General features: G+C 38.2%; 4 protein-coding genes across 14 annotated transcripts in view; 1 reads left to right on the forward strand and 3 right to left on the reverse strand.

The window, feature by feature from the left end:
• LOC122399818 (leucine-rich repeat and calponin homology domain-containing protein) overlaps positions 1 to 5,501 on the reverse strand; it is a 60,659-nt gene extending 55,158 nt beyond the window's left edge. For both annotated transcript variants that reach the window (XM_043400795.1, XM_043400794.1), the window contains exon 1: positions 5,173 to 5,501. In XM_043400795.1, the coding sequence (XP_043256730.1) occupies positions 5,173 to 5,359 (187 nt within the window). In that variant the 5' untranslated portion in view covers positions 5,360 to 5,501. The remainder of the gene's footprint in view (positions 1 to 5,172) is intronic.
• Positions 5,502 to 5,803: 302 nt separating this feature from the next.
• On the reverse strand, positions 5,804 to 9,242 carry LOC122399819 (elongation factor G, mitochondrial). The gene is made up of 9 exons (XM_043400796.1): positions 9,073 to 9,242; positions 8,812 to 8,967; positions 8,241 to 8,739; positions 7,914 to 8,175; positions 7,670 to 7,841; positions 7,306 to 7,596; positions 7,043 to 7,246; positions 6,348 to 6,659; positions 5,804 to 6,276 (listed from the first exon to the last, which is right to left on the reverse strand). The coding sequence occupies exons 1-9, from the start codon at positions 9,145 to 9,147 to the stop codon at positions 5,998 to 6,000; spliced, it is 2,250 nt and encodes a 749-aa protein (XP_043256731.1). The 5' UTR covers positions 9,148 to 9,242; the 3' UTR covers positions 5,804 to 5,997.
• Positions 9,243 to 11,223: 1,981 nt separating this feature from the next.
• Positions 11,224 to 17,398, reverse strand: LOC122399820 (bone morphogenetic protein receptor type-2). 3 transcript variants are annotated; one of them, XM_043400800.1, is made up of 11 exons: positions 17,251 to 17,398; positions 16,404 to 16,646; positions 16,217 to 16,319; positions 15,953 to 16,150; positions 15,645 to 15,881; positions 15,413 to 15,568; positions 15,160 to 15,342; positions 14,921 to 15,090; positions 14,460 to 14,856; positions 14,169 to 14,390; positions 11,224 to 12,432 (listed from the first exon to the last, which is right to left on the reverse strand). In XM_043400800.1, exons 2-11 carry the CDS (start codon positions 16,578 to 16,580, stop codon positions 11,402 to 11,404), a joined length of 2,874 nt encoding a protein of 957 aa, XP_043256735.1. In that variant the 5' UTR covers positions 16,581 to 16,646; positions 17,251 to 17,398; the 3' UTR covers positions 11,224 to 11,401. The 3 variants fall into 3 exon arrangements, with proteins under 3 accessions (XP_043256735.1, XP_043256733.1, XP_043256734.1); XM_043400798.1 differs by having other exon boundaries at positions 16,404 to 16,694; XM_043400799.1 differs by having other exon boundaries at positions 16,404 to 16,694; positions 17,247 to 17,398.
• A 315-nt stretch (positions 17,399 to 17,713) lies between these two features.
• LOC122399822 (hepatoma-derived growth factor-related protein 2) lies at positions 17,714 to 25,489 on the forward strand. Of its 8 annotated transcripts, none has more exons than XM_043400815.1 (12): positions 17,714 to 18,074; positions 18,503 to 18,573; positions 18,648 to 18,808; positions 18,878 to 19,041; positions 19,552 to 19,756; positions 19,833 to 19,928; positions 19,999 to 20,347; positions 20,406 to 20,580; positions 20,641 to 20,694; positions 20,774 to 20,839; positions 20,957 to 21,089; positions 24,715 to 25,489. In XM_043400815.1, the coding sequence occupies exons 1-12, from the start codon at positions 17,994 to 17,996 to the stop codon at positions 24,792 to 24,794; spliced, it is 1,635 nt and encodes a 544-aa protein (XP_043256750.1). In that variant the 5' UTR covers positions 17,714 to 17,993; the 3' UTR covers positions 24,795 to 25,489. The 8 variants fall into 8 exon arrangements, with proteins under 8 accessions (XP_043256750.1, XP_043256745.1, XP_043256746.1 ...); XM_043400810.1 differs by lacking the exon at positions 24,715 to 25,489 and adding an exon at positions 21,279 to 22,487; XM_043400811.1 differs by lacking the exon at positions 24,715 to 25,489 and adding an exon at positions 21,294 to 22,487.
• Positions 25,490 to 25,534: the final 45 nt, after the last annotated feature.

Consider the following 25,534-nt stretch of genomic DNA (forward strand, 5'->3'; position numbering starts at 1 on the left):
GGCGCATAAAACTTCCCTTTCGTCCCCCTCCACTCCCCAGAGTATCGAGGGACGTCGAAATTGCCTCGTTCCCTTTCTTCCGTGGAAGAATCGCCATCGAAAACCGATGAGCCGCCGGTAGAAAGGCGCACCAACGATGAAACATCGCTATAATTATTTGTTCCTTTGCGCCGGGGGAGTAATCAGACCCACGGCGTGATTAAGCATTCGCGTGGACGATCACGGATATCTCTTGTACGAGCTTTCGATGGTTTTCATAGGCTAACATTAATTGGGGGTCACTGCCATTAACATTTTTTTAGATATAGTAATATAAATTCCTATTGACATGACAGTGTTGAGTAGCTTGTTCTTCCAGGAAAGTCAACACGTAGTCTCATGATCCCCCTCCACGTGACAGTGTCTAAATGTAGTAATATAAACTCCTATTGACATGACAGTGTCTTCCATAGCCTATGTACTTTGCTTTTTCATCCAGAAAAGTCAAAGCATACTCCCGTGATCCCCCTCTTTTGGTTCACCCTCAAGATTGTCATCATCATGCTCTATCATCATTCTTCTTTGCAGCTCCTCCAAGGTTTCTCCTACTCATTCAGCTAAATGGGCTTCAACAGTCTCCTCAGAGTCAGGTGAATCTTCTCTAATGTGTCTTTCTTCCTCTGTTCTAAATTAATATGCCTTTCAAAGGGTACCCTCAATTGGTGGTCATTAATATTTTGTTAAATGTAGTAATATAAACTCCTATTGACATGACAGTGTCTTCCATAGCCTATGTACTTTGCTTTTTCATCCAGAAAAGTCAAAGCATAATCTCATGATCCCCCCCTTTTGGTTCACCCTCAAGATTGTCATCATCTTGCTCTATCATCATTCTTCTTTGCAGCTCCTCCAAGGTTTCTCCTAGTCATTCAGCTAAATGGGCTTCAACAGTCTCCTCAGAGTCAGGTGAATCTTCTCTAATGCGTCTTTCTTCCCCTGTTCTAAATTAATATGCCTTTCAAAGGGTACCCTCAATTGGTGGTCATTAATATTTTGTTAAATGTAGTAATATAAACTCCTATTGACATGACAGTGTCTTCCATAGCCTATGTACTTTGCTTTTTCATCCAGAAAAGTCAAAGCATAATCTCATGATCCCCCCCTTTTGGTTCACCCTCAAGATTGTCATCATCTTGCTCTATCATCATTCTTCTTTGCAGCTCCTCCAAGGTTTCTTCTACTCTTTCAGCTAAATGGGCTTCAACAGTGCTCCTCAGAGTCAGGGAAATCTCTAATGTGTCTTTCCTCCCCTGTTCTAACTGGAAACATCCGCGAAACTCCACCCTGATCTCCCTCATACTTTGCAGTAATTCAAGTTTAGGGGATGGGGGCTATCCATATCCATTGGTTTTGGTCATTTTCGTCTCCTAATTCCAGATATTATAGGTTGAATGTGGGTTAACTCAAGATTCAAGCATGCATCTGAGTTAGTTCTGTAGGTACAAAGGTTTACTAGAGGTTTACTTGCAGAGTCGACTGCCTTTTTCAAGAGAAAGACGGTCGACCAAACCTGAGGGCATGTCTCCAGTAAACCTTCACCGTGTATGCCTTCATTCTCAAGCCAAAAAAAGTGTCTTTAGACTTTGCACCTAAATCCCCTATTTTCCCCCTTCATTTTGTATGTTAGTCTAGCCACATTAGTAGTTTAACCCTAAAATACTATAATGAGGCACTGCATTGCCTCTATTGTCACTCAATTTATTTGCAAATCCATAAAACTACTGTAAAATGGAAAACTATCATTTAATACTCGATAACAATCTCATGTTAATATAATACATTTACCTATTTTTCAAATTATTATATACTAATAGAAATATCCAGTACCTCAATAAGAAAATTTACACCTATCAAGGTTCATAGATTTTTAAAAACACGTATGTTTGACCAGAGTTTAATAAAAATGAGTGTTGGAGGGAGTTGAAACAGTGACAATGACAATGAACTGTAAAATAGAAAACTATTATACTACACTTACCTATTTTTTCAAATTATTATATTCTAATAGAAATATTCAGTACCTCAATTGGAAAATTTACATCTATCAAGGTTCATAGATTTTTATTTTTATTTTTTTTCTAGAGTTTAATAAAAATGCGTCATTCTTTTGTTCGAAATCCGTGCCTACCTGGCTCCGAGGCGAAACAATTCAGATAAACACCGCAAGGGGGGTGATGGTCGCGAGATCGTAATCGATCCCAACCGTCGCGTCGGGTCGAAGATTCGCTCGATTCTCTCGACGCGAGTTTCGTCAACTTCAGTCACCGTTGAGTCACGGTCGCGCGCGGAACGGAAAATATTTGCAATCGTACCGGCTCGTGCTCGATAAACGACGCAGTGCAGTCGACGAGATAAGTTCGTCTCGAAAAGTGTAATCCTCCTCGATACGGATATCGCTCTATGCCATGGGAATCGAATCGAAGAAGATAAGAAATCTTGTTCCGACGGAACCTTTACTACTCCCTCGCGAGTGTAAATATACCAATTTTATTTGTTTACTTGATAGTTTAGCAAAGTGACGTTCATGCAGCTCTTTTCAAGTGTCATCGATTTCTCAACTATAATAAAGATAAATTAATATTACTATTGAGGTACAATTTTACTTTTTAATGAATTTATACTCGTATTTGGCAAAAGTACTAACCTCGTGGCCTCTTTCGTACGATTACTAACACCTGGGGTTACTTTTGACCCGTAGAATCATAGAACACAAATACGACTCGTATATTTCCTTGTTATGCGAATCTTCTCGATTACTATCATTCCTTAGGAGTTTTTGGGATTTTGTACATCGTATAACACCTAAAAGACTTTTCAAGTTACGTTTGTAGGTTAATTTTCGTGTAAGATTTGCAGGCGACGCATACGTGACCTAACCTCTAAGGAGGTTGATGACAACCCTGGGAAAAATTTGAATGGGGGATTCTAGAGACCAAAATAAGACAAAAATCAAGAATATCAATTTGTCGATTGAGGCTTTGTTAATAACTTTCGGTCAGGAATTTTTTTCTCAAAAGTGGATAGGAATTCGGGGGTAATTGTAATGACCAAAGATGATTGTAATTGACCCCTGTAACTAAATATAATTTTTTTAGTATGATTTGAAATTTTTTAATTTTGTCGAAAAATTTTATACATTCTCGAATTTTTTTCTCAAAAATGCGTAGGAATTCGAGGTTATGTCTATTCACCAAAAATGCTTGTAATTGACCCTTGTAACCGAAAATAATTTTTTTAGAGTGATTTGAAATTTTTTTTTTCTCGTCGAAAAATTTAGGGACATCCCCCTGTCGAATCTTCTCTAAAATTCGTTTTTCATTTTTAATAAATTTGTTTGACGTCCTACGGAAATGTTCTTTAATACTTTTTTGTAGGTGCCAATGAGGTCTACTTCAGAAAAAAGTTTCATTGAAATATATTCACTATTGTAGGAGTTATGGCTGTTTGAAAATTGAACCATTTTTATGGGCTCTCCCTCATTTTGCGATGTCAAGGATCAACTTTTCGATCATTTTTGGAATTTCCACACATTCTTCATCAAAATACGCGGTGTTTGCCGCTTGAAACATTAAAATCCCCCAATCCGTTCAGAAGTTATGACAATTTGAAGATTCGCAAGAAATTTCGGGGGTCAGGAATTTTTTCCTCGAAAATGCGTAGGATTTCGGGGGTACGTGTAATGACCAAAAATGATTGTAATCGACCCCCGCAGCCAAAAATAATTTTTCCAGAACGATTTGAAATTTTTGAATTTAATTGTTAATAACTTTTTAACGAAGCCTCAATCGACAAATTAGTATTCTCGACTTTCGTCTTATTTTGGTCCCAAGAATCCCCTATTAAAATTTTTCCCAGGGTTGTCCGAACACCCTGTATATGATGATCGTAAGCAAAGGGTTGGTTCATATTTAGATAGCTAAAAATCCCCATCCCGTAAAATAACATATTAAAGATTCAGAATTCAGTCTGACATGCGATCTTCCAATATCAAATTTCCCTCTTCAACCCCTGGTATTGACAACCTCAAAACTTGAAGCGTTCTTGCGCTTCTGCGCGCGTGTGTGAATTCTCGTGTTCTTGTAATCACGAACGACTGTCGAATGCACGGCTATCTCGGTAACAGGAAACACCGGGTGTGTCGAGATAACGTCGCCCCGCGATGAGTGTCTCCGACCATGCAAATTACTTTGCATGTTGCACACTTCTAGCCGACTGCTCCTATAAAAGAGTGACCGAGGGGGGACCGTGCCGGTGGGAAAAAGAAAAAAAAATACGATATTCCGTGCCCGTGTATTAATAGCGCGTGGTACCCAATTTCTTTCCTATCGGGAGCAAAATCGATCGTCAACGGGGTCGATGCAGCGTGTGCGATACGACTGGCCGCCACGCGTACCGTTGTACGTTTCGTTCGACCCCACACGCATTTCCACGCGGACGTGAAATAGGTTCAGCGTGTATTTACATGCACGCGTGTACGCGTACGGTTTCTTTCCTCGCATTCCGTGGACTTACGCTCCGTCGGTTTCACTTTTACCGATCGGAGAACTAATGGCAGGTAGATAAATCGTGACCACGGAGCATTGCACCGTAAATACAGATGCGCCTACGGTGTTATGTAACGCCGTAAATGTTTCCCCGCCTGGTCGTTGCCACGATGTCTTTCTTTATTCTCGCCTCGTCTGTTTCGTTCGCTGTTCACGCGACCAAGATTCTCGATTGTTTTCCCTTAGCAACCTCGGTTGGCGAAAAAATCGAGTTGCGATCGTAAAGTACGCGTGAATGAAGCGCATGTACAGCTGTAATCGGAGCAACAATGAACGGGTATCGCGTACGCGGCGTAACATTCGGCGCCGCGAACGCCGCGTGGACCTGACATAAACACAAATATTCGAGGTTAAAGCCGAAAGCATTCCGGGGGGCTGGTAATCGCGTCGGGCGTAGCAGCGGGAGCAGAACGTCTGCAGGTGTTCGATCATTTCGACCGCGACAGAGGATTAGGAGAGGAAAAAAAAAACGAGTTTCGATCGAACGGAGTTATTTTCTTTGAAGCTGGCGAATGTATTCTGTATTCTGTATTCTGTATTCTATTTATTTGTTCGGTTAGAATTTAAATCGCGATCTCGTGGGACTCACCGGCGAAGACCGTATCCTGGAGGTTGTATTTGCTGCAGCCAGTTTTCCCGACTTTCGGGAAGTCCTTTAGCTTCCGGCCGCTGAGCTTGAGCTCGCCGCTCAAGTGTGCTTCCTCCAGGATTCGCTCGAGGCTTCTGGTGAGCTGCTTCTGTATGTGGCCGCTCATATTCGACGCGACCATCGCCATATTACATTTTTGTCGGGGGCACGGTACACGCGGAAGCACGTCGCCGATTATTATTTCCTGACGTATCGGACCCGCTCGTCTTTTAAACGACGAGGCAAAGATGTCACGAGAACTAACTTTACGCCCGTTGTCTGACCACTCCCGGTACTCGCTCCTGCGCTACTGATCCGCACTTCGTTGGAGCTTGCATCGGTGCATCCAACTGGCGGCGCCACCGTCGGCGACGCCATCTTGAAGTCGACCAAAGTCGAAGCGCCAATTCGACGTACGAACTTTGAAACAAACGTTTAATCATTTTACCTTCGCGTGGTGATTCTATTAGTGATAATATTCGGTGTGAAGTGCAGTATCGAGGAATATTGTAATCGAGAAGAGTTGAGAATCGAATATCTGAAAGTCCAGGGGAAGGAAAATACCAAAATACCGTTTCGTTCGGCATCGACCGTTACGTTCGAAGGTAGGAACGAAATAATAACGAACATTCTATATTTTCGATATCATTTTTATTACGTACGAATTACATTTACACGACGTTTCGTGGAGCACGTCACAGTCATACTTGTATTTACAAATACACTCGGGCATTTCGAACACATATTCTATAAAGTCAAATTTAGTTCTAGATTAACGCGAATTGTCTATCGTCTCTTAGCTTCCACTTTTTGTGGATCAACGTATATATTTTGCGATATTTGATACTCCTTCACCATTTGTCCCTCGACTTCAGGTAGACACGCGCTGTATCTCGCGTATTCCATAGTGAATTCTCCCTTTCCTTGGGTGGTGGACCTCAATTCACCGACATAACCAAACATGTTATTCAGAGGAACCTCCACGTCCAAAATGAACCATCCTTCGGCGTTCTCTGTATTAATTACGATTCCGTTTCGTTTGGCTATTTGGCCTACGATTACTCCCTGTATGGATAAAAAAAGTCGTATTAATTAATCACTAACGACAGTATCGTGTAATAAATATGTATAATTACCTGAAATTCTAACGGAGCGGTCACTTGTATCAACATAACTGGCTCCAAAAGCTGCCACAAACCATTTTCAAACGCCTCCCTCATTGCGCCTTGGGCGGCTTGAAAGAACGCGAATTCCGACGAATCGACACAATGGTTGTCACCGTCCATCAATCTAAATTTAATACCCGCTACTTTATGGCCGGAGTAGCATCCTTTTTCGCACATAAATAGAAACCCTCTCTTCACGCCAGGAATGAACTGTTTCGGAACGTTTGTTCCTATCGTTTCGTCTTTAAACTCAACCTGAGTATTCTTCTCAATTGGTAGTGGCTAAAGTAACATATTTTAACGATATAAATCTCGATATATAGGCAGGGTTTCTGAGAGGAATCAGGGAGTACGAAGTCTTGAGCCTTTGGCCATTTTTATTCATTACTTTTTTGTATCATTAGTGTAGTTTTTTCACTTCAAACTCAAGTACAACGTACCCCCTTACACGAGACGGTTCAGCGTGTTTACATACTTCACAGGTATTGGTCGAAAACGGTGAAGATCCGTGACAGCCAATCAGGAAGCTCCAGCAACTCTGATTGGCTGTTACTGATCTTCGTCACCGTTCTCGACCAATGCCTGTTGAGTCAGTGGACTGCAACAGGAGTGGGGATGTAAACACGCTGCGCCCTCTTCTCGTGGAAAATTTGAAAAATGCATACCTCTATTATTCCAATTACCCTGGCAAACTGACCAGCGCCTCCCGACTGTTTCTTGTGCAAATAGTTGAACTCTACAGGTTCACGCAACGTTTCGCGGAAAGAAACTTTTGGTTTTCCAAGCACGATCGGACAATTGTATTCCCGTTCGAGCCTTTGCGCGTAAATCTCCAAATGCAACTCTCCCATCCCGGAAACGATCGTTTCCTAAAACGTATCGCACATTACAGTCTTCTGAAATAATGTACTCGGTGGTTTTAGATCACCTTGTTGTCCGTATCGTACTGGTAATTAAAAGTCGGATCCTCTTTGCTGAATCGCGAGATTCCCTTCGTAAAGTTTTCCCTGTCCTTTGAATTCTTTGGCTGGATAGACATGGATACCACAGGGTCGGGCACGAAAATGGATTCCATCGATAGTTTCAGATCAGAATTATGGACAAACGTGTCACCCGATGCGCAATCTATGCCGAACAAAGCGAAAATGTCTCCGGAGTACACTTCGGTCACGTCCTCCATTTGATTCGAGTGAAGTCGTACCAATCGTTGTACTCGAACCTATGGGACAATAAATTTGTAAAAGAATATCGGCTAGATTAGAGTACGTCAGGTTTTCAACAAACAAACACACTTTTTTATTTGATCTAGTGTTGTATAAAATATCGCTTTTACGCAACATCCCTTGATAACAACGAAAGTGTGTCAATTGGCCAAATTTACCAGCTTCCAATTTAAATGCTAGTCCAACGAAAGCATGGTTGTTGCTTCTCTCGGAATTTAAGTACACTTTGGTACTTCCATTGCTGTAAACAAAGAAAGAGGTTGTCCTATAATTGATTTTAAAAGAGAAGTCAACGATATGTGAAAAGTATTACTCGGTCTCGCAAAGCGCATAGTTTTGAACTTCTCCTGGATTTGGTAAATAATCCAAAACAGCGTCCAATAATGGCTGGACCCCCTTATTTTTTAAAGCACTTCCAACTAATACTGGCGTAAACATCCTTTTCATACACGATCGTCTAATAGCGTCTTTCAGGTCCTTCTCAAGGATTGGCACCTCGTTTAAGTACATATCTCCGATTTTATCGTCGACGTTACTTAGATGCTCGATTAATTCTTGTTTTCGTTCGTGAGCCTCTATATACAATAAATTGAACGTTTTCATTCATCAATAAAAGGTATATTTTTACTTCGACGCATACCTGTCCTCATATTCGATGGAATTTCATCTTCTCTGATAACATTGCCGTAGTCTCCTTCAAAATACAAAGCTTTCTGAGTAATTAGATCTACTATGCCCGCGTGATTACCCTCTAAACCGATTGGCAATTGTAATAACGCAGCATTATGGTGTAGTTTGCCTCGCAATTGCGACAGTACTCTCCTATGACTCGCACCCATCCTGTCTAATTTATTGATAAATGCCAAACAAGGCACATTGTACCTTTGCATCTGTCGATTTACGGTCATTGTTTGCGATTGGACACCACCTACTGCGCATAACACAAGCACTGCGCCGTCTAAAACGCGTAAAGCTCTTTCTACTTCCACCGTAAAGTCAACATGACCGGGAGTATCGATGATATTAATGTTGTAATCTTTCCATATCGTGTACGTCGCTGCGGATTGAATTGTGATTCCCCTTTGCCTTTCTAATTCCATACTGTCCATAGTTGCTCCAACGTTGTCTTTACCTCTTACCTGTTGTGTTTTATTTAATGTAAGAGAGAACAAACGTAACAGAAATAATAAAATAAATTATTCTGTAATTACCTCGTGCATTTGAGATATTCTTCCAGTATAATATAGTATACGTTCCGTCAACGTAGTTTTCCCAGAATCGATGTGGGCGGATATACCAATATTTCGAATCTTTTCCAACGGTTTGTGTTCAGCATATTTCGCGTACGACGACAGTAATCGTGAATTCTATGATGAATATAAAAGGAACGATGAGGAACATTTAACATATAAAGTAATTCAATTTAATAATTTGTTTTTAACCTAAATTCGATAAGAGGTTAGAATCCTTACTTTAAAAATGTGGAAACGAACCGACGGCAACGTACATAAATTGATATTATGTTTTAAAACTGTTATGATAGACATATTGGTTGATTTTTCAATATATTAACTTTTTACAGCTTTAATACTTAAAAAAATACATAATATTAACCTTTGATGGTTATGTGAATCGTGTTCGAATGAACATAGTCACTAACCGGGTTACGAAAGTTGAACAGATAACCGAACGATAATCACACATGCGTTATAAAATAAACAACGAGGTAGTTCTTAGACAAAAAAAAATTTTTTTTATTGTGTATCACATAATTATATATTTTATTGTTTTCTTCGTATTATTCTTACTTTAAGGTTCGTCTTAATACAAAATAGTGCACATCGTGAACGTAAGAATTTTATAATTTTCACTGAACAAAACATAACAAACTTATTCGACTCACACATAAAATTGTCTTTTATGCTACAAATATTTACATTGAGCTTACGGGACCGGAAAGTACAAATATTACAGAACTTAAAGAATTATACTTTGAGCTCAAATGTAAAGTACATTTTTATATATTTTTTAATCTTAATATCCGATGTTCAACTTTATATAGGAAGATTCTAGAGGCCAAAATAAGGCGAAAATCAAGAATACTAATTTGTTGATTAAAAGCTTCGTGAAAAGTTATTAACGATTAAAATTCTGCCCGTACTGAATTTTTTTCTAGAAAGTAGGTAGAATTTCGGGGGTAGGTTTATTCACCAAAAATGCTTGTCATTGGCCCTTGTAACCGAAAATAATTTTTTTAGAACGATTGGAAATTTTTTTTTTCTCGTCGAAATATTAAGGGAACTCCCTGTCGATTCTTCTTTAAAATTCGTTTTTCATTTTTCATAAATTTGTTTGACGTACTTCGGAAATGTTCTTCAATACTTTTTTGTAGGTACCCATGAACTCTACTTCCTCCCAAAATTTCATTGAAATCCATTCACTATTGTAGGAGTTATGGCTGTTTGAAAATTGAACCATTTTTATGGGCTCTCCCTCATTTTGCGATGTCAAGGATCAACTTTTCGATAATTTTTGGAATTTCTACACATTCTCCACCAAAATACGCGTTGTTTGCCGTTTGAAACATTAAAATCCCCCAATCCGTTCAGAAGTTATAACACTTTGAAGATTCGCATGAAATTTCGGGGGTCAGGAATTTTTTTCTCAAAAATGCGTAGGATTTCGGAGGTATGTGTAATGACCAAAAATGATTGTAATTGACCCCCGCAACCGAAAATAATTTTTCCATAACGATTTGAAATTTCTTAATTTTGTCGAAAAATTGCATACCTTTTCGAATTTTTTTCTCGAAAGTGGGTAGGTTTTCGAGGGTATGTCTAGTAATAAAAAATTATCGTAATTAACCCCCTCAACCAAAAATAATTTTTTCAGAATGATTTGAAATTTTTCAATTTAATTTTTTAATAACTTTTTAATGAAGTCAAGAAATTGTTATTCTTGATTTTTCGTCTTATTTTTGCCTCTATAATCTCCCATTAAAATTTTTCCCAGGGATGGCCGAACACCCTGTATATTAATAGCAATACGCTTAAATTGTTTTTCTCTCTAAATTTATCAAGTATCGAAATAATTGGAATTAGGGGTGAAATATTATTTTAACAATCTCAATAACTCGTTTGTTAGGCTCGAAAATGTATATTTAGAGGTATTTAACGAATTTCATAGCAACGATAACAAATTCCAAGGATCATGTAAAATAAAAATAGCTATGCGTCGCGAATAGTTTCAGCAATTTATGACTCGATGAATATCGACACTGATTGTCTCCGATCAAGCGTGCATAATCCGTTAAACTATGAACATTAAATTTAAATACGTGCGAGACAAATGGGAATCATGATTTACACTTATTACATATATCAAAATACGTTTCTAATGTGTGCTGCTAGTTCGAACATACAAAACACTAAGATCGACATTGATATAACATTCATAAGTAGCTATCTAATTATGTCAGATAAACACAGTTTTTAAAATATCGCCAGACCTCGAATCGACAGACCCATCAAGCACAAAATATACTCGCTAGGACCAAACAATCAGCGCAAATTATCGAATACCCCGGTTTCATATCTTAAACGACGTTTCTGAGTATAGTTTCATTTTCTTTTAAATTTGTTTCAATGCCTGCTCGGTGAATTTCCATTGAGAGTATAAAATCTGTTTTATCCTTATACATATTTTCTGTACATACATATATATTTATGCTGAAGTTATACTACAGCTATCGTTATCCTTACGTCTATAGACTTTTACAAATACAATTAATGTTATATCCGATTAAAAGCAAGTAACGTTTTTGGTACTAAGTTTAGCCGGCGAATGTTTCTCATCACTGTCGCCGAAATCCATACCAAACGGTACCGAATTCCAAATCGCTCTGTCGCTTCTGTCGTCCTCCTCGCTCAAAATATTGCACATCATTCGGTCGTCGTAGAGAGAGAATCTCGCGGTGGACTGTCCACGGCCGCGAACCTTCCTCACAGAGGGCGGTAAATCCCCTGGTGTTTTTATTCTCATATGGGGGTCCTTCAACACTTTAACGTTAGACCCGACATTGAAGACTTCGTTGAACTTGTCGATGCTCTCCTGTCTGCTCAGATTATTCTCGCCTTTTTTATTTCTTAACGTAACAAGGGGCAAAGTGGATGGTCGAATGTTCGTGTTGTTATCATTCTCCAATTTCTGTTTGCCAATCTGTACAGCATTTTTGTCATTCTTGTCCAACGGGGTGGCAGAGGCAGGTGTCTTGGTAATTATACCGTTCACGTACTTCCCACCCGGAGATATCGTCACGTTCGTTTCGACCGTTTTGATTTGCACGTTCTGCTTCGACAGTAAATTCGATTTGGAATCCTCCCTGTCTATTTGGTATTTATTGTACGGGTACATCTTCTTGTTGGCGAGTAGCTTCTTGAAGTTAGGCCAGCCGAATAACTTTTTCCTGGGACTCTCTTGCGTGCATACCTCGTGCACGTTCGTTTGTTTGCGTTTACCATATGACGTACCATCGTCGGAAATAACGTTCTGAACGTACGGTATGGGGGTTGCTGGTCTCAACTGCGTTAATTGCGTCGTGTGTTGGCTCAGATAATCGTGAGACACGAGGCCTTGCGCTTCGGAGACAATTCTGTATTGATCGTTGCACGTGTGCTTCATGGATTTGTCGACGAGTACATTACCATTGCACCCCAGTTCTTCGAACGAATCCGACTGTAACATTAAATTCCTTTCCATGCAAGGATTTCGCCCTTGATAAGGTTGAAGTGCTTGAGTATGATTATATATTGCTACTTCGTTTGAATTTTTAACTAAAATACAATTAGAAAATTAAATACGAGTTTCGTTTGATACTTACACAAGGGTGTTCGGCCACCTATGGGGAAAATTTTAATGGGGCATTCTAGTGGCCAAAATAAGACGAAAATTAAGAATATCAATTTGTTGGTGGAGGCTTCATTAAAAAAATATTAAAAAATTTCAAATCATGCTAAAAAAATTATATTTAGTTACAGGGGTCAATTACAAGCATTTTGGGTCATTACACATACCCCCGAAATCCTACGCATTTTCAAGAAAAAAATTCCTGACCAAAAATCATGTGACTCCTTTAAAATGTCATAACTCTCGAACGGATTGGACGATTTTAATTTTTCAAAAGGTAAACTACGCGTATTTTGATTGAGAATATGTGAAAATTTCAAAAATATTCGAAAAATTGTTCCTTGACCCCGTAAATTGAGGGAGACCCCATAAAAATCCTCCAATTTTCAAACGGCCATAACTCCTACAATAGTGAATGGAATTGATTAAAATTTTTTTCTGAAGTAGAGCCCATGGGCACCTACAAAAAAGTACTAGACAACTTTTCTATAGGGCGCCAAACAAAATTACTAAAAATCAAAAACGAATTTTTAAGAAAAATCGACTGGGGGTAAGTCCCTAAATTTTTCGACGAAAAAAAAAAAATTCAAATCGTTCTAAAAAAATTATTTTCTGTTGCGGGGGTCAATTTCAATCATATTTGGTGAATACACATACCCTCGAAATCCTACGCACTTTTGAAAAAAAAATTCGAGTAGGTGCTGATATTTTTGGGCGAATTCGAAAAGTTTCAAATCGTTCGGGAAAAATTATTTTCGGTTGCAGAGATCGATTACAATCATGTTTGGTCATTACACATACCCCCGAAATCCTACGCATTTCCAAGAAAAAAATTCATTTTCGAAAATATAATTTGAGGCCAGAAATATTACCCTAAAATTGCATGCATATCTTTAAAAAATCATAACTCTCGAACGGATTGGACGATTTTGATGTTTCAACAGGCAAACTGTGCGTATTTTGATGGAGAATATGTGAAAATTCCAAAAATATTCGAAAAATTGTTCCTTGACCCCGTAAATTGAGGGAGACCCCATAAAAATCCTCCAATTTTCAAACGGCCATAACTCCTACAATAGTGAATGGAATTGATTAAAATTTTTTTCTGAAGTAGAGCTCATGGGCACCTACAAAAAAGTACTAGACAACTTTTCTATAGGGCGCCAAACAAAATTACTAAAAATCAAAAACGAATTTTTAAGAAAAATCGACTGGGGGTAAGTCCCCAAATTTTTCGACGAAAAAAAAAAAAATTCAAATCGTTCTAAAAAAATTATTTTCTGTTGCGGGGGTCAATTACAATCACTTTTGGTGAATAGACGTACCCCCGAAATCCTGCCCATTTTCTAGAAAAAAATTCGAGAAGGGATGAAATTTTTCGACAAAATTAAAAAATTTCAAATCGTTTTAAAAAAATTATTTTCGGTTGTGGGGGTCAATTATAATAATTTTTGTTGAATAGACCTACCCCCGAAATTCTGCCCATTTTCTAGAAAAAAATTCATTACGTGCGGAACTTTAAACGTTAATAATTTTTTAACGAAGCCTCCGTCAACAAATTAGTATTCTTGATTTTCGTCTTATTTTGGCCTCTAGAATCTACCATTAAAATTTTTCCCACGGGTGGCCGAACACTCTGTATAGCGGCGTTTAGGCTACTTACAACTATGCTCGTGGACAATGCTTTCGGAAGGCGATAACGTTATCAAATTCTCAACGATCCCACCTTCGTTACTCGAATTATCTTGTACCATGTGCAACGAGAGATGAGCGACGTGAGCGTTGTCGTGGTGCGAAATTTCGCTGTAAAGACTGTTTGTAGTCGAAGGCACTAAAGTGCAATGGGAATTTACCATTGGACTTCCATCGGTGAAGTGCATGGTCACTGAAAAAAAAAAATTTATACATTCATCTTTACGATTTATAATAATTTGTGTCGTGCATTAAAACTTACCACGATGAGATTGTAGCTCTGAAAGACGTTCTTCTATACATAAAGCGGTTAATCGAGCCTCTGCATCTGCGTCCCAGCAATCCTCCATAGTTTCTCTAATTAAACGTACTCCCGGTCTGTCTATTAAATTACCCTCTAGCAACGGTCTAGCTTTATTACGGGAAACTAAAACTTGCATCTGCTCGAACGTCGGATGAAGGCCAATTTCTTTCTCGTACGGTTGTCTATATTGAGGTACTTCCGACCCTGGCATATAAATGTCAGAACACCTTGAAACTAGCTCCCATAATACTAAACCCATCGCATATACATCTATCTGTTTTAAAGAACTTTCACAGTCCCGCAAATTAACGGCGCCTTCCAACACTTCCGGCGCCATATATCTCAGAGTGCCAACCTAATTTAATAATTTCGATTATATTATAAATTATCTCACGGATTGAATAACTAGGTTGCCTTACATCGTTGATAGACTTTATCTCAGCGTGTTGTTCCTCCCCGTTCGAATAATATTTAGAACCAGCGATTTGAACCGCTAGTCCCAAATCGCATATACAACAAGTACCATCAGCTTTAATTAATATGTTTCGTGAGTTAATATCTCTGTGCGCGATGCAAGGCTTGAATTTATCTGTAAAATCGACGAATGCATTAAAGACGTCGTTCGAAGCGAGAAATCTTCTTCGCGTGTTTTACTTACCACCTTTGTGTATATCAGTATGTAAGTAAGCGAGTCCTTTTACCATAGAAAGGCCCATTTTACAAAATGTGGTCCAATCAACTATATGAGTCCTTAAGAAATCAGTCAGAGTGCCACCTGGTGCGAAACTAAGTACCAAAAGATATTCAACGCTGCCTTCCAAGTTTACTCTCTCATCCACGCCTGAACAAAGGATCATCTTTGAGATATGTTTTAGCGAACGAGGGAATATTATCAAACGAAAGATAATAACCATAATAACTTAGTAAAGATGGATGTTCCATGAAGGGAAGACAATAAGTATCGCGTTCGTTTTGGAAATAGTTACGATAATGGGAAGGAAATATTTTTACAGCGACATCTTGGTCGCCCATGCTGCCTTGCCATACCGAACCATAACGTCCTTGCCCTGAAATTACACAATGAATCCTATAACGTTCGTACACATATTTTTGTCTCTACTATTTAGTTAGCAATGAACGTACCTACGATCGTTGTAAGTTTTAAATGATCTACTGTGTAAGTACCAGTTCTTAGCGCTGCACTATCCATAAACTGATCCGTGTAGGAATGTGGCTTTCCTAATCTCGTTAACATATTTGTGTTGTACATACGATATACCATCAGTGCTACGATACATATCACTAGTAACATGCAAACCAGCACACTCGTTATGATGAGCATCCATCTTCCGGAGTCTGATTGTTCCAAATATTCGGTTGCTGAAAGAATTTTCATGAGAATATCATCGACTTATAGAATTTTATAAAGTACTTATGCTCGTTGGCCTTACTGGGTTGATGATTTTCTGTAGTGATAGAATTATGTACTTTGCTCTCTGAATACAGAAGATTAGTACTATTAATATTAACGTTACAATAATCCCCGTGACAACAACAGAATTTCGTGTTGTTCAATGCCTTGGTAGAACGCTGAAGAGCGATACATTCTGAAGTTTCGCATTTTTGTTCGCCGGACTGTTTCCAACAACCTAAAGCATCAGAGACATTATAGTAATTGTACAGTATTTATTGTATTAAAATAATATTAGGTGTACCTTGGGATAAAATAATAATTTTCGTTCCGTTCGCAGTCTTATCTTCTTGCCACAATGCGTGGCAAAAGTTAGTACATTTTTCAAATTTAATATTGTCATCTGTCTGCGAAAAATTTATTTATTCAACTTACATAATAATAACTGGATTCGTAGTTTCTCGCGTAATGGAACATGCTTTATAACTTACTACGATACGAGCTACATTACTGTCGTTGGGTATATTTTCAGGTACACTGGGTGCGTTTTGTTTTAAGGAAAGATTCTCAATACTTTTCTTTCTGCTGGCACATATTCTAATGGCGTTAATGGGCGTCGAGTTTATCCCAAGTAGCACGATCAATGTAATTGATACAATGGCTTTCATTGTGCCTTAGCAGGCCTCTTGAACACAAACACTTCAACGGAAGCGTTGGTCCTTAAGAACTGGCATCTTTGATTACATCGACATATATTATTACCATATGTAGGCTTTGTTCATCTGTTTATTATACGCATCGTACAGATATAATTATTGCAAATAAAAGACAGAATTACATATAATTAATTCTTAAACAGCGAACTTTTTTTAAAAAATAAACAAAGCTAAGGTTCGTATTAACGTACAAAAAAAATGGGTTATAAAATTGTTTATACAAAGATTAATTTTTTAAACGGTAATAAATACAAAGAAATAATTAGATACAGTAGACAGAGAATACGAATACATTAAAAATTTATATTTTACAAATAGTCGGTACTTTATTAGTAGCACGATTATTGACAAGTCCAATTAATTACAAACGTTCACGGGTCAGGTATTTGCGTTAAAAAATAAAAGCGGCGGCAATTACGACAGGAAATAGGGTCAGTTGCTCGAAGAACAGTTCCTCATAAATACTGGAACGATATTAAATATTTTAGGCTGCATTATACACCGTAAGCGCGTGTAAAAAGAAGCGTGATACATGCTGCAAAAAATGAAGAATAGAAAAAATGAAAAAGAAAAACAGTATCGCACGATTCAGTTACAAGCGAATTAAACGAAACATACTTACGTCTTAGTGGGCAGGTTTCTCGAGTTTTTTAACCGAGAATCTTGGGAGGAAAGATTTGATACTAGCTGTAACATCGCACACGTCCGTAAACGAGCATGGAATATTTTTAAAACAAATATCGTATCAACATTGGTACATTTGACAGACAAACCGTATCCATTGAATTCTAATTTGTTCACGTGTTCCGAAAACCAGCACAAAACGTTCCGTGCCTTTACGAAAGCGCTGCTCCGCGCTGCCAACTATTCTCTCAACAATTTATGCAATTTAATTTACTGATTATTTACTAATTTAATTAATCTTATATTAATTTTATTTTATCTTGACAAATAATCTTAATAAATATGATGTCATAAATTTTCTTTTCCCGTATAGTATTTATACACATTTGGTAAAACAAAACGGAACTGTAATTTTTCGATGAAAAGATAATTTAAACGCGCGCGCTCGATAGTATCGATAATATCGATTTCGACCAATCGGATGTTTCGGTTTGCGTTTCGGAATCGGTGGTTTCTAGCACGCAGTCCAAGTTCGTGAGTGTTCGTAACTAGAGACCCATGAATTGGCGCGCAGCGTCTTACTTTGCGTGTTTTCAATATTATATCGTGCAAATGGCGGCTTTCGCGATGTTTTGTTCGATGTTTCTTAAAAATTAACCGTTCGTACTATCTGTGGTGCATAATAGACGAGGGAATAGCGTTTGTCGCTTGACACAACACTTGTGAAAGCTTGCCGTCGACATGGTGAAGCTTCATAAGAAATTTTTCGCTGGTGATAAGGTGTTTGCGAAAGTTCGAGGTTATCCACCGTGGCCAGCCAAAGTAAGTTCGATCACAGATTTCACGGACACTTTTAGCAATTTGTGCTAGACATCTAACGACGAACGTTTGCGTTATCGACGATAACTTTTGGACCAATTTCATTTAAATATTCATTGTCCCGTGCCCGCAGCACTGCTTCAAAGCAACACGATATCGGTATTAATTTATTCTGAATGTGTGTTTACATAAAGACTGCATACGCAAATACGTGTATTTGAAATTCAATAAATCGCCACATATCGTTGCGCTTCGATGCGTTTCAATGCCATTTTATCATCGATACAGTCGTGTTACTTTGAAGAACGATCGGATTAATTGGTTAGATGCAATCTTATTTATACTTACAATGTGTACGTATACGTACAAAACATTATGTAACTTCCTTGTAATAGGAAACTGTTCTCCGTCACGTATCGATTTCTTTTCAGGTTGAAAGGGTTATCGATCCCAATTCAAAAAATTCAAAGTATAGCGTTTTCTTTTATGGCACAGGGGAAACGTGAGTATCGATTTCAATGTCATAGTTTTACAGTTAATCGGTAAATTTGGTATCGAGAGTATCAAATATTTTAGCGCCGTGTGCAAGGTAGACGAGCTATTCACGTACGTGGAGAATAAAGCAAAGTTCGGCAAGCCCCTCAGAAGAAAGTTTTTCCACGAGGGTTTAATACAATTGGAACAAGAGCTTAAAAATGACAGAAATAAATCGGGAGCAAGTATCGCTAACCTCAAAGGTAAATCCAACATGCGCAATACGTATAAGAGTATGACGTACTCATCCGCATCCTTTTGTGTAAACAAAGAATCCGGTATCGGCGAGGAAGGAGCAAAAACAAGTAATGCGATGGATTTACCAACAGTTAGCGCCATGGACAGCGACATGGAAACAGGATCCTTGGTCATCGACGAGGAAGAGAAAAAGAAATCCATGAAAAGAAGAACTCTGCTGGGCGCTGCTAGTAATCCTGTAATATACTTGAATCTATATACGGATATAAAATTTTGTTGGGAGTTTCCGCTCGTCTCTGCAATATTGTTCCAAGAACACAATTATTGAATCGAGTGCTCCGATAGCAGTATAGGAATTGCCGACAGACGGTTGTAGAGCCTGAACAGTTTGTGCGATTATTCCTGACAGTTGCATTAATGATAGAAATAATGTACAGGTAACCTCCCTATAACACGGTAGATAAGTTCCTGGAAAATGTCGTGTTGTGTGAAACTGTGTTATATGAGACCCAGAGCCAGTGTAAAAAGAGGAGTTATGTTCCGAAAACTTATTAAAGACAAATATTTTTTTTTAACACGAAACAAAAAATATTTTAATTTCAAGCAACCTTAATTTAATAAATTGTAATTTTTTTTTAAATATGTTCAGCAAAAATCATGTTATCCAGTGCTGTAGACGTACAGTGTTGTAGGTGGGCTACCTGTATTACATTTTAGTATACAATGTTAAAGAATTTTAAATGATTAGGAAACACCTGAGATAAAGAAGAGACGCGGTAAAGCAAAATCTCTGTCTGCATCTACGAGCGACACGACGAAGCAAGACGCCGCCTTGGATTCCCAAGGGGAGGAGTCGCCTAAAGAAGTCGTGAGTCGTAGCGGAAGGAAAATAAAACCGAAACGGTTTGCTGATTTTTCAAGTTCAGAGGAGACGGACGCAACAGACAAAAATGGTGCCTGCAGAAGTATTTGTGTAAGGAATTAATTTGGTAGGATTTTTTTCTAATAATTGTTTTCTGTTTTTGTCAGAACATGGAAGGGGCCGTGGTAAAGTCAAAATTGAAGATTCCAGCGACCAGCAAGCATCACTCGGTGTAATGCATAAGAAAAGGGCTACTTTGGAAAGTAAGCACCTACAGATAACTTATGTAGTTAAGATAATCTTACCAGGATTTAATGTGGTGGTACTTCACAGAAAAAAATAACGTAGGTGAAACGTCGGTATTGGAAGGTACGGTAGTGTCTTGCACTACGTCCTCAGACACGCCTGGGCGGTTTCTGTTGGCGTTAACGTTCGCTGGTGAATACGTAGGCATTAAGTTAGACATGGATAAGCCAAAGTCCTTCGAAAGCGAAAAGGCTCGAGCGCAGTGGGAATGGTCTACAGCTAGAAACGCCATGAGATTGAAAGCACAGTTGGAGAGCGGCGAAATCTTGCCGGAACAAGTGAAAGATTGTTTAGACTTCAACGTGCACGTCCCGGACGAGGAGAAGCGGCTGTTAGCAAAAGATGGGGCGCTACATCGTAAAACAAATAAATTGAGGTAATAGGAATGAAATAAATGCGTTAGAGTGTATCTTCAATTCTTCAATGGATTTCAGATGGCTGCGCATAGAAGCGCAACTTTTACAACTGGATGCCAACATCAAGTCCAATCTTGGATTGGATCGAGCAAATCCGGACGTATGTTTACAGGCAATGGACGACATGCTCTCACTTACAATCGATCCTTTGATGTTGAAGAAGCACCCGCATATCGTGGAGACTGTTAAAAGGGTAAGTGTTGCTATCAATGGATTGTAATATCTGTACTGAAATTTTGCTAAATTCTTTTAGTTGCGTCGATACATTGGCAATTTAGCCGATTGGAAATTGAACGAAGAGGAAGAGGTAGTGTATCTGTTATCTCAGAAGCGTATTTTTAGCTCGTCGCATTCTTCATTTTGTCACTTTTGAATTCTATTTTTAGACTAATTTCAAACAGAAGGCGGAACAAATCAGACAAAAGGCTGAGCATATATACAACAAATTTAAGGTAATTATATTTGATCGTTGCGTATATATAATAATTTTTGAGAAAGTCCGTGTGCTACGCGCCTCAGAAGAGAGAGACAGGTGTATTATATTTTTCTTTTCGATGAACAACGTGTAGGCTATGTTTACCATACCCGAAGGTCAATCGTTTTGGCAATCATTCTCGGATCAAGTGGTCCATTTCAAAAAGTTAACGAAGGACATGCCGGAAGAAAAAGTATTTTCCCTAATGTCCGACCCTGTTTGTTCAGGTAAATTTCGTTAGTTCGCAACGATTAACACGTTGGTTGCCAACGTTCGGCGTCAGAGATATCCGACCATTGGTGATAACGATTTTCAATTGAGAAAAAATATGGCTTTTGCTGTTGTTTGGAAATCAGCGTGTTAAAAGACATTCGAACGAATCCCGCGAAGGAAACGTCCTGTTTCTGTGCGTGCAGAAATAAAACTTGCAGATGCAGCCATATCAGAGGACTCACCTGCGGACGAGAGCGGTAGTCAGCCAGATACAGACGCACCTGTTCACGTGAAATTAGAAGTGCCTACCAGGAGTGAAACTCCAACAGAGTCGGAGGCCAAGTAACATAGTGATCTTTTGTATCCGACGATGTGAAAAATCATGCTTATTTTCTTTTTGTACTAATGTGTAGTACCATATGACACGAGTGTCTTAACGCTGGAAAAAAAAAAAAAGAGTTTGCTTTTCCACACTTGGATATCACATTTGGATAAATTCTGACACTATATTTTATTTAATGTTCTAGTAAATTTTCCTCGTTATCATAAACATCCTCCTTGCAATATCTGAGAACTGCTAAAAAGAACGAACCGAATACTTCTACCGTGCAAGCTTCTTTTAATCTTTGAAGGACATTACGAAAAATCGGTTGATCCTGATGCACTTAGTATATAGAGTAGATTGTAATTATTTCCTCTATTACATAGCATATTTCTTTTACGATTCTTTCCGCATCTTGGGGGCAATACCAAAAAGACAAAAAGGAAAAAAAAATATATATTTACGTCTACCGTATAGGTATTTCCGTTCAGCACCCGTCTTGCAAAGCGTGTCTACTTAAAATAGAAACAGATACCAATGTATATACCAGAAAAAGAACGAAAATTACAATAACCCCTCTATATGCAATGATCAAGAGGTACGACATGGGCACGATCGACGTCATCACTGTTTTTCTCAATCTGTAACTTCGACTTTTCCGTTTTCCGTGATTGTAAGCGTTTTCATCGCACTTTAAAGGCATGATTGGAGTGGTCAATCAAAAAGAAACAAAGGCATTGAAGGAATTGTGCGATTTATCGTTTGTTTGTATAAAAATATTGTTAGATATCGGTTAAGAATCTCTTAAGGCTTAGAACGTGTTCACTGAGGCACAGTGTAACCTGCTTGTATACAACCGAATCGCGAATTGAGCATTTATATCAGCCGATTCAAGCACGATGTTTGTTCAGAATTTTCGCAAAAATTTTAAATCCTCAGTGACCACTGTTAAACATAAAAATTGTGTTGCAAAACAAAAATGACAAATTCGAAGAATCTAACATAGTGCAATAAGTGTACAAATTGCAGGGAACTATACAGGGTGTTCGACCATACGAAAAATTTTAATGGGGGATTCCGGAGGCCAAAATAAAACGAAAATCAAGAATATAAATTTGTCGATTGAGGCTTCGTTGAAAAGTTATTAACGTTTAAAGTTCCGTGCGCGCAACTGTTCTCACAAGTGGAACTTTAAACGTTAATAACTTTTTAACGAAGCCTCGATCGACAAATTTATATTCTTGATTTTCGTCTTATTTTGGTCTCCAGAATCTCCCATAAAAATTTTTCCCAGGGTTGGCCTAACGCCCATAAATAATTGCGAAAATTTCTAATAAATATCGTGCTCGAATTGATATAAGTGTTTTCATTTTTATTTCCACAAGCATTTGACACTCGAATACGAACAAGCGAGCGAATGTCGGAAATTTATCCAACAATAAAAATGTAAATTTTTGTATTTTATCATTCCGTCTTCACGAGAATATGGAGTTTACTAGATTCCCACGACTTCGTTCGAACTATTATCGAATTATGTATCGATTACATAAAATTGATGATTCGAACGAGGCTGTAAATCTCGCCGATTTACCAATTATGTTCTCTATGATTACTTCAATTACCAGTGGTAGAAATTCTATTACGCGTGCAATAAAGATCGTGTGTGTGTTTTTTTTTTTTTTTTATTAGTTGAACAATACAATGGCGGGGTCTGTTGTCTCTGCGGACAGGAAATTGGTTGCATACAAGTGGAAAATACTGCATTACTGAATTGTACAAAGTAGAAAGAAAAAAAAAAAAAAAAATAGATTTTATTGAAGTCCAGCTGAAGAATACCGCAAATGAGTTTTCGTAGCAATATTTGTAAGTAATTTAAAGTGGGTAAGTATCGTTGTTCGTGTTAGTGAAATTGAAGATTCTTCAAGCTGGTTCGTGATTCGTTGTAAAATTGTTCAGTGGCTAATTACGAATTACACTTTTCTACGGAGATCCGTTCAAGGCACAACAATTATTTAGACCTGTTGATTGTTTCTCTTTACTACTATTAAACTAAGCACGATCGGTAATATTAATGATATAAATGTACTTTTATAAAAGACTTGTCGATGAAAGAGAAAAAGAAACACTGTAAAAGTGATATTTGTTAATAAAAAACGAATTGGTGTATTTGTTTTTTGTCGGGGCGGTGTGTGGCGGCCACTTATTTTCGTTCGATTATGTTTTAACATTTTATTTGCTTATGCTTCCAGCTGATGCCTTTGAAGTGCATTGAAAACAAACGAAAAAACACGAAAAAAAAAAAAATTATATATTTTCCGTTCAGAGTTTCTTTCTTATAATTTTAATCGTTTAATATCTTTTTCAATAATTACGATTACGATTGCGTGCCCGTTCGAAAATTGAACGGACGGGCGCGTGTCTCATGTTAAGTAAATAATATCCTGATTATTAAAAAGCAAAATGTTTATTTGAAACTGTCAAAAAGCATAAATATTTTGAATAAAAAATTTACTACCGAGCTTCTTCCGATCACTTTATTCGCGCGACGCTTTAGAGCGTTCCGCCATCTTGTTTACGTTCAAAGGTTTGTCCCTAACGTTTTTATACGTTTATATTTAGTTCCTTCGACGATACTAATCGTACTAATTGTACAAAGCTTACGAACTAGTGAATTAAATATCGTTTCATTTTCAGACATACGTTTATTAAAACAGTTGAAGCATACTGTCCTACATGGATAATGAAAAATGGAGCCGGGGCGTGGGGTGAAATCCACGGACCGTTTATTAATTTACTCTTGCGTTTTGTTCGATCAGTATTGATCAGTAATCCCGATAAATAGGAATAATACATCGATTGCATGCATGGCAGCGAATTATACGACTGCTGGTTAAATACCTCGAGTATTATTATTTGTCGTGTATGTGTATGCGTAATTAATAAGTCGAAAACGACTGTCTGATAACAGAGCACTCTATAGTACAAATTATCACACGGTCAGTTATCGAGGAAGTTGTTACACTCGTAATAAAAATCAAACGAGGAATTTAATTCGTGTATGAAACAATTCAATACTATGCCAATACTTAACAGTACCTAAATCGATTGCCTACGTTTCAACAGTTCCACCTTCGAGCAATCTTCGACGATATTCCATTTAAGTAGTACACATTTTTTAGCTGTTTTTGTATGCATATTGGAAATCTCAGTCCCCAGAAATTTAACAGTTTACCTAAGTTGTCGAAAAGTACAAAACCTTGGTAGGAACAGCGTTAGCAACAATTGGAAGCAAACATTTAATGTATTTCATATTGCAGAAACAAGTCGAAGAGGAAACGTAAAGAAGAGGCTGAGAATCTTTGAGACGGCGAGGAATTTTGCAAAAGAATATTCATAAATAGGACTTGGAAACTGATTATCGAGGGAGCTGTTGGACTCGGGGGACCTGTTGGACAAATAGGACTCGGAGAAAGATTAACGAGGAAGCTTTTGGACAAATAGGATTCGGAGAAAGATTATCGAGGGAGCTTATGGACTCTGAGGACTGGTCTATTTTGGACTCGGAGCACCTTTTGGACAAATAGGACTTGGAGAATGATTAACGAGGGAGCTTCTGGACTCGGGGCACCTTTTGAACAAATAGGACTTGGGGAATGATTATCAAGGGAGCTTTTGGACTCTGAGGACCTGTCTATTTTGGACTCGGGGCACCTATTAGAAGAATTCTCTCCATCGAAGGTGGTTCAAGACTCGATGAGCTCGATGGGGCACCTTTTGGACAAATAGGACTTGGAGGAAGATTATCGATGGAGCTTTTGGACTTGGGGCACTTTCTGGAAGAATTCTCTCCGTCGAAGGTGGTTCAAGACTCGATGAGCTCATCCCTTCTAGAAAACGATCGTTCTCTCTAGCTAATCACAACCAATTAATACTATAGCGGCGATTGTAGCCCGTTAACGTACGAGATTCGTACATGGTGTCGTAGGTGGAATGCACGATAAAGCTTATCGCTCCTTAACTAAGCTGATGCAAGCCACGGGTCTTTATCAAACAGTCCAGAGCCAAGCAAACTTTATTTCCGTACGACGATCACTCTAATCAGATTTGGGCAAAACTCTAAACCGAAATAAAATTTGC

The sequence above is a fragment of the Colletes gigas genome, unplaced genomic scaffold (assembly GCF_013123115.1).
Source record: "Colletes gigas isolate AHSC1104 unplaced genomic scaffold, ASM1312311v1 Colletes_gigas_Sc00015, whole genome shotgun sequence".
Taxonomy (NCBI): Eukaryota; Metazoa; Arthropoda; class Insecta; order Hymenoptera; family Colletidae; genus Colletes; species Colletes gigas.